The following is a 12,872-nucleotide window of genomic DNA, read 5'->3' as shown; positions in this document are numbered from 1 at the left end:
ATCTTTGAAGGTGCTTTAGTCTTTGCTTTAGAAGCTGAAGTCGGTTTAATGTATAGATGTTTAGGTCTGAATACACCCTCAGAAGCCGGTGCCTGCTCAGCGGCTCCGGACCCATCTGAGGGAATAGTGTCCGAGGCTCCAATACCTTGAGTTTCCAGCGGCATAGCCAACTCCACGTGTGAGTCAGTAGCGGCTTGCGACTCTAAAGTAGCAGGTGTCAGGGGCTGCGAAAGCGCCACACTGAGAACCGGCGACTGGCTTAGGAGAAGCTTCATCGTCGGTTTTGGGCCTCTGTTGCCTATCTTTTTCTTTTTCTTTGCGTTTTTTGTGAACTCCGGTAGTCGGATGGCTGTCCAATGACATTCTGCAATTAAATCTGCGGCCAAAATAGTTTAATGCAAAATCATACTGATGCTTAATAGTGCGTTGGTTAAATCTAGCACAAAACCGACAACTTGTAACGTCGTGGTCAGGGCCTAGGCAAGGAATACAGTAAGAATGAAAGTCCTTATGAGGTATTTGCTTTCCACAAGAAATACAATTATTAACTTTTTCTGACATCGGTCTGGAGCAAGAAAAAAGTTTCCCCAATGGGGTACTTAGCTTTACTTTGGATCTGAAACTCGAACACGAAAATCTCAGGAGTCGGCTGACCGACACTTGCGAACTGCTTCTGCTTCGGGCACCGCACGACAAGAAAGACTAAAGAAAATGGTGTCGGCCACATCTTTTATACCTCTGATGATCTGACATCAGGGAAGGGGCGACAGCAGCCGACGCAGGACCCAGGACTTTGGAATTCAGGCCGACTGAGGGCAACCTGCCAGCAGGATTACCCAAATGTAATGACTGCAATAGTGAAACACGAAGAACATCAAAGTGGAGTCGTCTGTGTATTGTATACAGGTAGCTTCAGGGTTGGCTGACTGTAGATCACTAACAAAGATTGAGAACAGCAGAGGACCTAATATGGAGCCTTGTGAAACTCCTAATGAAACAGGTAGAAGAGTGGCATCTCTGTTTTGCCAGATCACTGCCTAATTTCTACCTTGAAGGTAATGTTGAAACCAGTTGACAGCTTGGTTATGAAGGGAAAGCTTATGAAGAGAGAGTATTAGCTCGTTATGATTGACCATATCGAAAGCTTTAGAAAGGTCTAAAAAGAGAGCCGATGAGATTTTGCCATTGTTCCTATTCTGGTTGATGGAGTCTGTGAATGATAGCAATGCCATTGTGGTGCTATGGTAGGGTCTAAAGCCATGTTGTGAGAAGTTTGTTCTGGATTAGGTAGTGCATAAGCTGGCTATGAATACACTTTTCCATGATTTTGGCTAATGGTGAGATGATTGCTATGGGCCTATAGTTGGATAACTCCTAAGAGTTTCCACCTTTATGGAGAGGTATGCCATGTGATATCTTCCAGATGCTGGGAATGGGGCTTCTGTGACTCTCCTCTATTAGGATCGCGATAGGGATAGCAATGACATCCGCTGCCAATTGTAAGTATTCAGCTGGGAGCCGGTCAGCAGCCAGGGTAGTTACTTTAAGTTTAGTCAAGAGTTTTCTAATATAACTGGTGGGGACAGAGGTTGTAAGCTAAATGTAATCTCACCTTTATGTGACAAACTTTTTTAAACCTCAGCTCTGTGCCACAGAGGGACAGAATCCTGACCAAAACCCAGGTGACTAATAGCTCAGATGCTAGAGAAGTCGCACTGAGGGAGGGTGACAGAAAATAGCAGCAGTTGTCAGTTCATCTTTTCTGAGAGGGACATTGAAGGCTTTTGCTAGTGAAATGGAGCACTTACTGATTGGAAGGTGATGGTTCTGTAATGAGATGTCAGCGCAAGGGGTGGTGCTGAAATGAGCTGATGCTATGTGCTGTGATGCATATGAATTTGAGCTTTGCTAAGTTGTGATTGCCTCCTCCCTTAATGAAAACTCCCTCTGCAGCTGTGTGAACCTCTGTGCATCAGGATACCCTGACCTCTTTTCTCCTCCCCCAGGTGCATTTACCCAGAATTTCTCCTTGTTGCTACCCACTGAGGAGTGCTGGTTCAAAGGGACATGTCGGACAGAAGATCAACATGGGATTCCAAGATACATCTGATGGGGGACAGCTGGGCAGGACAAAAAAATATGTTTTCCAGATTAACAGGACAATCAGAGTAAAGCCATCTTATCTCCAGGTTAATAGTGTAATTAGAAAACATTCACTCATTCTCTGATACCTGCACTGTCTCATTCAGGGTGGTGGGGAGCCACAGTGTATCCTGACAAGCACTGGGTGCAATGTGGAGAATAAATCCTAGATGGTATACCATTCCATCACATGACATGCACACACACACCCCACACTAAATTTCAGTTTCAAGGATTTCCAATTCACTCATCAACATGTATTTGGAAAGTGGAAGGAAACTTGACACCCCAGCAAACCCTAACAGAGACAGAGAGAGGATGTGATCACTACACACAGAAGGCAACCTTATTTGTAGCTGAACCAGACGTGCTGTGAAGTAGTCATAACATCCCATGTTCAGCTGTCATGTCCCTTTTTTAAAATCAGTTTTAATTTATTTTGTTCCAGTATAAACTGCACCAACAAAATTAACCATTGCTAATTAAAGGGTGGGAAAGTATTTTTAAACATATTTTATGATTTTAATAATGAAAAGAATGTGAAACTGACTAATCTTACTATTTAACAAAGTGCCTGTATTACGGTTACTTGGTTCTCAGAACAATGGTATAACTCAGAAACATTAATAAAAGAAGTCATGAAGCCATGTTCACTTTGTACACGAGTTTTTTTAATTCAATTTTTATGCATGAGTAAATTCATGTTACTTTTAATCAAACCACAAGTATCTGACAACTAAATTCCCAATATGTATCTGAACTCCCCAAAAGCATATTTTATGTTCAGCAAAGGAACTAGTTTATGTACAAATGCTACCTAGGAAGCACACATTTATAATCAGTTTATACACAAATGCTACCTAAAAGACGCATACTAATTACCATTTACAAAAAAATTCTGAGTCACTCCATCCTTTTTTCTAAGATTAATAATGATATGATATCCACCTGCAATATGGGTATTATTATCTGTTTACAGAATACAAGTTCAGTAGTACTATTAAGACATATTTTTAGCGTATTGTCAACAGCTGAATTATTATTTTAGGACACTGTGTTAAATGAAATGGTTAAGTGAATTCAACATTGCATAGATATCTATACAGATACTGTTTCTTCAAATGATAGGACAGTTTAGTTATAGATTAGTAATAAGCAAATCACTTAAATAGGGTCAATGAGGGGCTCTGTTTAACATGAATAGGAAGCTTGTTCCAAATGTGGGGCAACCTCTGAGACAAACCGGTCTCTCCAGCAAGTTCTGTTGATGTCACATACCAGGTTAAGGTCCTTTGAGCGAGTTACCCATGTGCCATTTGACTTATGAATGTGCAGCGTTAACATTAAAGCTGAGTCAGAGACTGCTCTATACACAAGGCACAAGTCACCTCTGAACAGTCTGTATGACACAGAGTAAAGAGACAATGATTTCAGTCTGTATGCATAAGATGGCTCTTGAAGACCCTGAACTTTCTTTGTAAGAAACCTGTGTGGTGTCTCCAATTGCTGCAGGTGTTTGGAAAGGAACATACTAGAGGGAGCGTTGTACTCTGTTATTGGCTGGATGAAGAAAGAGTACAGGGAGTTATAACCTCTTTTTTTCTGGACGCAATGACCTTACTTATGAGATGAGCAATATAAAATGCCCTTCTTACCACAGTGGAGACATGGTGATAGAAGTTAAGGTTGCTGTCAACCTGTGTGCTTAGGGTATTGCTATTGATGTGGTAGCTTTTGGGAACATCACCCTTGCTGAAAGGGATGATAATGCACTTTTTTGCATTAAGTTTAAGACCATGACTTTGGCACTAGTCTGCATAAGACCTTCTTGCAGGATGTTGACATCACTAGGGGTTTCAATGATCATTCCCAGTTTACAGTCATCAGAAACTTTGTCAGCCACAGTCCTTTTAACTTGTACATTGGAGAAGTAGATTCTGAATAGTCGAGGTCAAAGAACAGATCCCTGTGGAACACCACTGGTTATGGGTCTGCTGGTGGAGGTGGAGTCCCCTATTTTGACCATATGAGTTCCATCAGTAAGTCAGTTTCCAACCCACTTGACAATATATGGGTTAATAGCCAGCTGGGTGAGTATCAAAAATGCCTGAGTGGGGGATTGTGTGAAAGGCCTTGGATAAGTCTAGGTAGGCCATACGCACAAATATGCCCTTGTCTATGGCTTTGGTGACTGTCTCAAAGAAGTCCATCAAGTTTAAGAGGCATGATCTCCCCCTGACAAAGCCAAACTGGGTGGGGTTGAGCATTTGGAGATTTCCTAGATCTTTGTGAATAAGGTCCATAATTATTCGTTCCATGGCCTTGCAGACAAGGCTGGTCAGGCTAATGGGTCCATAGTTCCCAGGGTCTGTGGATGCAAAGGGATGACAGTAGCTGTTTTCCATTCCACTGGTATGAAGCCAGTGCTTAGGCTGTGACTGAAAAGCATGCTCAGTGGTGATGCTTATTCTTGTTTTATGTAGAACACAGCCTGGGATGTTGTCTGGTCCCACTGAGGCTGTGTTTTTGGATTTTGAGAGGGCATTTAAGACCTGCTCTTTGGAGATACTAGGCAGGGGGTGGGTGTTAGGCATGCTTTGAGGTATATGTGGTGGGGATAGGGAAGTGAAGCTTTCACTGAACCTATCAGCCAGCAAGATTGTTATATCCACAGGTTCCATATATATGCAATACCATTAAGTACAAGTTCAGCACAACTCTGGGCCTTACATTTGAGGTTACAGATGTAACTAAAGAATGCCTTGCTGTTATCCTTAGTTTGGGAAGCTAATTTGGATTCATAGTTAGCTTTGGAGGACTTCACTATGAGCCTTATTTGCTTGTTTAAGTTGAGAGGGGAGTGTTTCCAGTTTTGAGACTGTGCCTTTCTGCTATTTGACAGCAATTTCTTTCTCTTATATATAACCTATTAATTGCAGTTGTCCACCAGGCAGGTTTGTTTTTCCTTGAAAATCTTGCTTTGGTTCTATCAGGTATGACAGAGTCCATACAGTTGTACAGGTGCTTGTATAAAGCATTGGTGCATAACTCAGCATAGGTGTCTGTCCCATCGGTGTGGGAAGGGGCTATGAAGGTATTACACCATCATGTAAGAGGGTGTAATTGGCCTTGGAGAATTTCTTTAGTTTAGAGGGGGGGGGGGTCTAGCGTTACAGTTACTTCTAGCGAGAATGATTTGTGGTCAGATCTCAGCAGGGATGGCCACACACTGGGGGTGGTGCAGCAGTCCCCCATGTTGATGAGCACCAGGTCCAGGATGTTTGAGCCCCTTGTGGGTGTGTTAACCAGCTGGTCCAGGGCACGCACTGGAGTCAACGAACTCCAGGAACCTTTGGGCAAGTGAGTTAGAACATGCATAATTTGGGTCTATATTAAATGCTCAGAGACATTACATCAAACGCATCTTCAGTGACATAAACACCAACCACACTAAACTGCAAACTGTGATTTCTTTCCCTGGGAAATAAATCACTAGTACCAAACACAATTTCAAACAAAACTAACTGGGGGGCTTCACCCCTCCCCCCACACCCCTCCTAACTAAATATACCAACTCCAGAATTGTACTACAGTGGGGTAAAGGGCAATATGCCATGGGTTAGGCCAAGCGATTTTTTTTTTCCTGTAAAAAAAAATAAAAAATCTCTGACCTGAGCCTTCGCTATTTTCAGATTTCAGTCTATGTGTGTCAGTGAAATGGCATCCGTTGTAATGCCGTTTCGCCGATCTAATATAGACCCGCATAATTTACTCATTCTATGGACGGGTAATTAAAGTCATCCAAAACCAAGGTGTTTTGTTGCATCTTGATTGACTCAAGTCGATCCAAGCAGGCTGAGTGGATGTCCTGACTCAGAGGGGGTCCTACAGTTGGCAATGACCTGAAGAGGGGTCTTACCTACAGTCAATTGCACCTGAAGTAATTCAAGGGAATCATGTTGTTTAACCAATCTAGACATGCATTTATCTTTACTGAATATTGATACACCACCTCCTTTACTTCTCATGCCTTCAATGTGTGGTCTGAACGTGTAGAAGGAAATGTAACCTGGTATAGCTGGGGTGTCCTCCACAGCTTTAAACCAAGGTGAGGACTGCTTCCAGTGAGTGCAGTTTCTAGTTTAGACTCCTAGCATTTAGCAGCATAACCCTGATGTTGTTTTTAATGGATATGTTTACGTCTGGAATTTTGTTCTTGTAACATTGACTAAAAAAGGCACTATGGGGATAGAGACTTAGCCAATAACTGAAATCCCAGGGGAGACAGATGAAGACCATCTCTGTTAAAGCGTTAAGGTCCGTCTACCATGTCATCCCAGGTTGACAGATACTGGATCCCCTTTAAATGACACCAGAAGCTAACCCAATTGTTGAAGTCCATCATTTTTTGTTTGTATTGCTGTATCATCTCAGGCGAAAGTAAAATGCTGCTTAAGTCTAGGCACATACCTGCCTAAGACACACAGTCCAAGAGCTCAGTCATGTATTTCTTCATAAAATCCAGTGAAGTACACCTCAAGTCATTCACACCAACATGGACTATGCCAGCGTCATAACAGTGCTTGTTGTTGAGAAACTTCAGTGTGTGTGTGATGTGGTGGATCCTGGCACCTGACAGACAGCTGACTGTGACCTTTTCCCTATCCAATCTGGAGAGAGGGACATCTGTGTTTCTCACAGTTGAGTTGCTATGGCTCAGACGTTTGTTTTTGTGTTATGCCTTGGGGGCTTGAATGGTGAGACACTGGTGTGTGATATATTATGTGTACTATATGTTCTGCAGAGGAGGTATTATGTGAAGTGCCCTTGTGGTTGTGTATGGGAGATTTCTGATGTTTATGTAAGTTTCTTGTAAGGATGTCTGCATATGTAGGTTTATGTGTTGTTGGTTTAGGAGGTGAGGTATGCATGCTGACAACCTGCTTAGTATCAGATGGACTGAATGGTGAGAGAGCCTGGATTCTACGTTCTTGATATAGATGCATCTCTCACATAATGAATTTGTGTGGACTAGAAAATGTGGGTTGTCAGTGTACATGAGGCAACTTCTACATTGCCTCAGGATGCCCATGTCGACCAATCTGGCTGGAGAAACTGTGGGAAATTGTCCATTCATAATGCTAGGTAAGTTGATGCAGTCAAAAGACAGGGAAAGGACAGAAAGGAACAGGTAAAGTAGAGGACAGGAGACGTGGACAAAAAATATGAACGGCTAGTGGGTAGGATCTGTGTTAGTACCTCAGGTGCTTAGCTGATTGTATCACCTGTCAGTGAGGGACACTCACAGACAGAGCACCAGCAAGAGTACTAAGGGAAAATTTGCAGGCAAAAGTGTTTGCATCTATAACCACCAATGGTGCCCACTGCTGCATGGTAGTGCGGGATGCACAAATGCAGTGCTATGTAGCAAATGAGCACAAACTGAACTAAGCAAATTAACCAATAAAAAAGCTCAAAACTGAGCCCTGTTCCAGCAACCTTCAATCAGATGAGTTCTAACTGCAAAGTCCTGCCACTAGGGTGCAGGAGAACCCTCTCAACAAAAGACGGTCTGATTTAGTGCTTCAGTTATAAAAACAGAACTAGATTCAGCAGGTTTGAATCTAGTCTATGCTACAGCAAACAAAGTGCAACAATGTCTGACCCAAAAAAAAAAAAAAAAAAAAAAAAAAAAACAGTTCAAATAAGCAGTGATATGGTAACAATGCAGTTCAAAGGTGCAATATGCAGTGAAAAATTCTACTTAAGTTTTGCAGAGGGCAACAGATGACTTGGATTTGCTTATGTAGCAAACAAGAGCAAACTGATCTAAACAAATTAACCAATTAACCAATAAAAAGCTCAAAACTGAGCCCTGTTCCAGCAACCTTCAATCAGATGAGTTCTAACTGTACTCTCCCGCCACTAGGGTGCAGGGGAACCCTTTCCAAAAAAAGATTGTTTGGTTTAATGCTCAAGTTACACAAACAGAGCTAGATTCAGCAGGTCTGAGCTAGCCTATGCTACAGCAAACAAAGTGCACCAATTTCAGAAAAAAACCCACTTCAAATAAGCAGGCACAATAAGCCTTCAACAAGTAATTCCCACCTTCTTAATGTAAAATAAATGGCCTGATGTCCATGTGCTTAAGCCAGAACCAAGACACTTTTGGAATAACACACACTAACTCTGGCTTTTAAAGAACTTCAGATTGCAAGGCCATCAGTGATAGAACAGGCAAAAGACAAAGGTAACTTGATGACAGCTTTCCATTTATGCAAGGTGGAAAGGACTGGACTTCTAAAAAAAAGTATGGCCACTGTATATCTGGGCCAATTCGTAAAGAACTGTATCAAGAGAAAGGGGCCTCAAAAGTATAAAGTAACATAAAAATGCTTCAATCTCATTGGATCGAGTCTAGGGGTATAGCTTACACTGCTACAGTCTCACTCTAGTATTATGAGCCATTACTAGGAATTTCAATATCTGTCAATCTATATTTATCATTGACATGGTTAGTCCTATTAGGCTAAGGGTGATGCAAGGTGATTTTTTTATACTATCAGGGGAAACTTGGCCAGGGAATTGGGGAACTTGCCATACTCCTTTCATTAGGTGCTGTGTGATTTTTACATCCAGCTGAGCTACTATTCGGGAGTGCAGCACCCCCCCCCCCCCGATGCTGCACTGCAATGCCAGCAATCCACTCACATGGAATGGGAAAAGAACCCACATCCTTCTGCTTTTCTCAAACTAAAGGCGACTGTTAACTGTTGATCCACTGACACTGTATATCAGCATGGTAAAACACTATGTTTACTGTAAATTTATGTAAACTTGCCAGGCTTTCTTAAGATCTAATACCAGAACAGTCACAATATCTGCTACCAAACTGAATTAATATCATGAGTTGTAGAGTTCTAGCCTATCTTCCCCTTTTCCTACAGAATTTTACCTTATGACATGCAAGTCAGATAGCAGGCAGAAAAAATACATAAAATGAAACTTCAGGCACATAAATTGATATCTGCTTGTGTCAGCACCATGGAAAACATTTGATAATAAAATACAGTATCCCTAAAGTGTTTGAAACAATTGAGTGCAATAATTATATTACAAAGATTTCATTACAAATCAGTCTGTTTCAACCACTCTAAAAGAAGTTCTCTGATCCTGTTCTTATGTCATGTTGTATAGAAAGATCTTTACTTACTCAGTGGCTGGACTGTTATGGGGACATTTTTTGGTCTTCTGTTCTCTCTATCAACAAATTCTCCAGTTGAAGTTTTTTCTCGTTCTGTGACTCTGCAATTATACTTTCCACTATCCTCCAGGCGAAGTCGGTAAATCTTCATCACAAAAACACTGTCGTTCTCCTTTCCGAGCTTCAGCTGCCCTATGCTCTCCCTTTGGGCAAATTCTGTGCTCAGGACTGCAACAGCATTCGGTCCAACAGTGGCTACTGGGGTACTATTGAAAGCCCATGATATAGCAAAGTAACGTTCAGCTACATTTTGAGCATCTAGTATACACTTCAGTTCCATGGTCTCGCCAACGGTATATAACCTTCTTTCAGTATCTAATCGAACACTGAAGTCCTTATCTAAATAAAAGAACATGAATGAGATTAGAAGGCAAGACCATTTAATTTCGACAACTACTGAATACGAGCAAAAAAAATGTTTCAATGATGCAGTTTAAATATACTAAACCTGTTTAGAGTTCATGCTAAAACTATAATACACCACAATAAGATTTTCCCATATTAAAATTATAAACGGTAGAATGTTTTGAAATATGATAAAACACCAGTAACATGCTAAAGACTTAATACCGCAATGACACCTTGAAAAGAAAAACACTGCAGAAGCACACAATAAAAATCAGTGCTCATATAAATGTTAACTTATTATATTACCATACTGCAGGGGTATTATGTGAAGTTAATGTAAACCACAGAATGAATAAGGGATTCTCTGCTCTATTCAGCAGTGCACAACTGTAAATATAGTTACATAGCAAATTAAAAAAATAATGTTTTGTTATACAACAGCTGTCATTTATAACCACTACAGTAAATAAACTGCCCCAAACAGCTTTTGACTTCTACCATCCAACCTAACTCTGGCTGCTAGTGTTTCCTTGAGTATTTCATGAGGCTGCTGTTAGACATTTTGTTGCCTATCAAGCTCTGCTCCTCTTGAATTACTACTTAGCTGGTGGCAGATTCACCACAGAGCTGTTTTGAAAAGGTGCCCATACATCTTGCTAGGATTACATGTTCCAATATATAACTCTAAACTTTTACGTATTACTGTTTTCTGTTAGAAATAAAACATACTCATAACACATTGAAAAAGATAAAGACGCCGCCTGATGGGTCATTCATTGGGTTCATCCTTTTTTGCAATCCAAGTTTGTTACTTTTAAGGCAGTGCCGTGAAGTATGTATTTATTTGTAGAGGTAAAGCTCGAACTACGGTCCGGGTGATCTGTGTTCAATTGGCTGCTTTGGTGTACAAGGCACTGGCAGGGAGGGAAGAGCGTCCACATCCTCATCTGAGGGAACAGCATTCAAAAATGCTCCCTGAGGGGAGATGTGATCCACGGAAGGGGGCAGCCCTTGGATGTTGCTGATGAATGCAGGGGAGGGGACAGGGAAACAAAGGTAGGTCATAACAATCCCCCAAGCAACAGACGTAGTTGTTGGCATGGCATCCCAGAACACCTTTAGGATCATGCTGGCCACAGCTCCCTTACAGTAAAAATTCAAGTGAGGAAAAAGGAGCAGGTAGACCTGGAGATGGATGAGGACTCTGGGATGGTAAGAAAGGAAGCAAACAACAAATGGATAAGTGCAGACAAACAAATAACCACAGTCAACTGCACAAACGAAAAATCCACCACACCATGACTGCAGCAGGGAAATAAAATCTTTCACTTGAAATAAATCCAGTCAAAAGTCCACAAAAAAGAGCTTTAATAAAAATGTTTAAAACCATAAGTAAGCACTTTTGTCTTACTACTTTTCAGATTTCATCGAAACTCTGTGCAGTTGAATTTGGTCAGTGGTCAGAAATGAAGCAGCAGCAAGGGGAGGGGCAAGGTACAGTTGTGTAAGAAATTACCATAACAGTAGATGTCCTACTGATTACTGTTGCAGTACTCCAATATTAATGGGTTATCCTGCCAGAGGAAAACGGACATTCATCGAGCATACCAAAGCCAAAACCTTCCTCAAGTACCACATGGCCAGTGTATGACTTCAGCCCTTAGGCATAGGGTACATAAGCAGGCATATGGGTATAAGAAACCTGGATTTTCTACAGCCAGGTGACACTGGAGAAGCCACAAACTGCTCCTCCCCTAGTTGTACAAGGTATAGAGAGGCAACAAAAAACAGAAACGGAGGAAGGAGGGAGGGATGTAATACTGCATTAGTGATCAGGAGGCCATCTACTGTTATCTAACACAGATGTACTGTGTCTTTTTCTTGGATAACTGTTGCAGTATTCCATTACTGACAGATGATTCACAAAGATAGAGGTTAAGGGTTCATGGGTTCATAGGAGGTTACTAGGCTATTGGCCCTAGGGCCTTTATAAGCCTAGCCATGGTACACCCTTATTCTCTTATTGACCAAGTTGTATGGTCTATATGTGCAGCATGAGTCTATGATCAGCAACAACTGCCTTTATCCAAGAGGGACACAGGTGACACCCCGGGGTAAATTTATGGTCTACCATCCAGCTGTCTAATTTATGCCTCACTAGGGTCATTGCAAGACCTCTGTTTTATGTGAATTGGGAGTTTGTTCCAGCGGAGTGGTAATCTCTGAGAGACATATCTGTCTCTCCAGCATGTCCTGTTAATGTTACAGGCTAGGTTAAGATCCCTAGAGTGAGTGAATCTTGTCCCATTTGACTTGCAGATGTGCAGCATTCCCATTAGGGCAGGGTCCGAGACTGCTCTGTAGGCCAGGCACAAGTTGCCTCTCAGAACTATAAGACACAGAGTACAGTGACAGGGCCTTCCATCTGCCCATGTAGGTCATGTGTTGAACGCCCTGAATTTTCTTGTTGAGGAACCTCTGAGGTCTCTCTAGCTGCTGCAGGTGTCTGGTGAGCTACATACAGAAAGGAGTGTTATACTCTATTAGTGGTCTGATGAGGGATGAGTACAAGGGAGTTAGAATATCCTTAGCTCTGGATGTGATGGCCTTACTTATGACATGTACAACATAGAAGGCCTTCATTACAACTGTGGACACATTGTGATCGAAGTTAAGGTTGCTATCAACCTGTCTTCCCAAATCTCTCACCACAGGGTTTGAGTTAAGGGAGAGGCACTGTTAATATTGTAATTTGCAGGAACCTCCCCTTTGCCAAAAGGGATGACAATGCATTTTTTTCCATTTAAAGTCCGTGGCATTGGCACCAATCATTTGTCTGCATAAGCCCTTTTTGTAGTATGTCAACATCGTTGGGGACTCAATGATTGCATCCAGTTTGCAGTCATCGGTGAATTTGGTAAGCCACAGGCCATCTATTTTCACCTGGACTTCTGAGAAATGGATTTCAAACAGTAGGGGGCCCAGCAAAGATCTTTGTGGTACACCACTGGCAAGTGGTCTTCTGGTAGATGTGGAATCCCCAACTTTGACTGTATGCATTCTGTCAGTGAGCCAGTTGGCTACCCATCTAGTGGCATATGGGTTAATTCTCAGCTGG

The 12,872-nt window shown here is 41.8% G+C and overlaps 1 protein-coding gene across 1 annotated transcript in view; it reads right to left on the bottom strand.

Moving 5' to 3' along the window:
• IGSF3 (immunoglobulin superfamily member 3) overlaps positions 1 to 12,872 on the bottom strand; it is a 1,951,941-nt gene that overhangs the window by 820,595 nt on the left and 1,118,474 nt on the right. Inside the window, exon 4 of the mRNA XM_044071533.1 lies at positions 9,356 to 9,745. Coding sequence (XP_043927468.1) covers positions 9,356 to 9,745 — 390 coding nt within the window. The remainder of the gene's footprint in view (positions 1 to 9,355; positions 9,746 to 12,872) is intronic.

Source organism: Protopterus annectens, chromosome 5.part0, assembly GCF_019279795.1.
Source record: "Protopterus annectens isolate FY-2018-M chromosome 5.part0, PAN1.0, whole genome shotgun sequence".
NCBI lineage: Eukaryota > Metazoa > Chordata > Ceratodontiformes > Protopteridae > Protopterus > Protopterus annectens.
The sequence above is the reverse complement of the archived record's forward strand: the minus strand, read 5'-3'. Positions and strand labels throughout refer to the sequence as shown.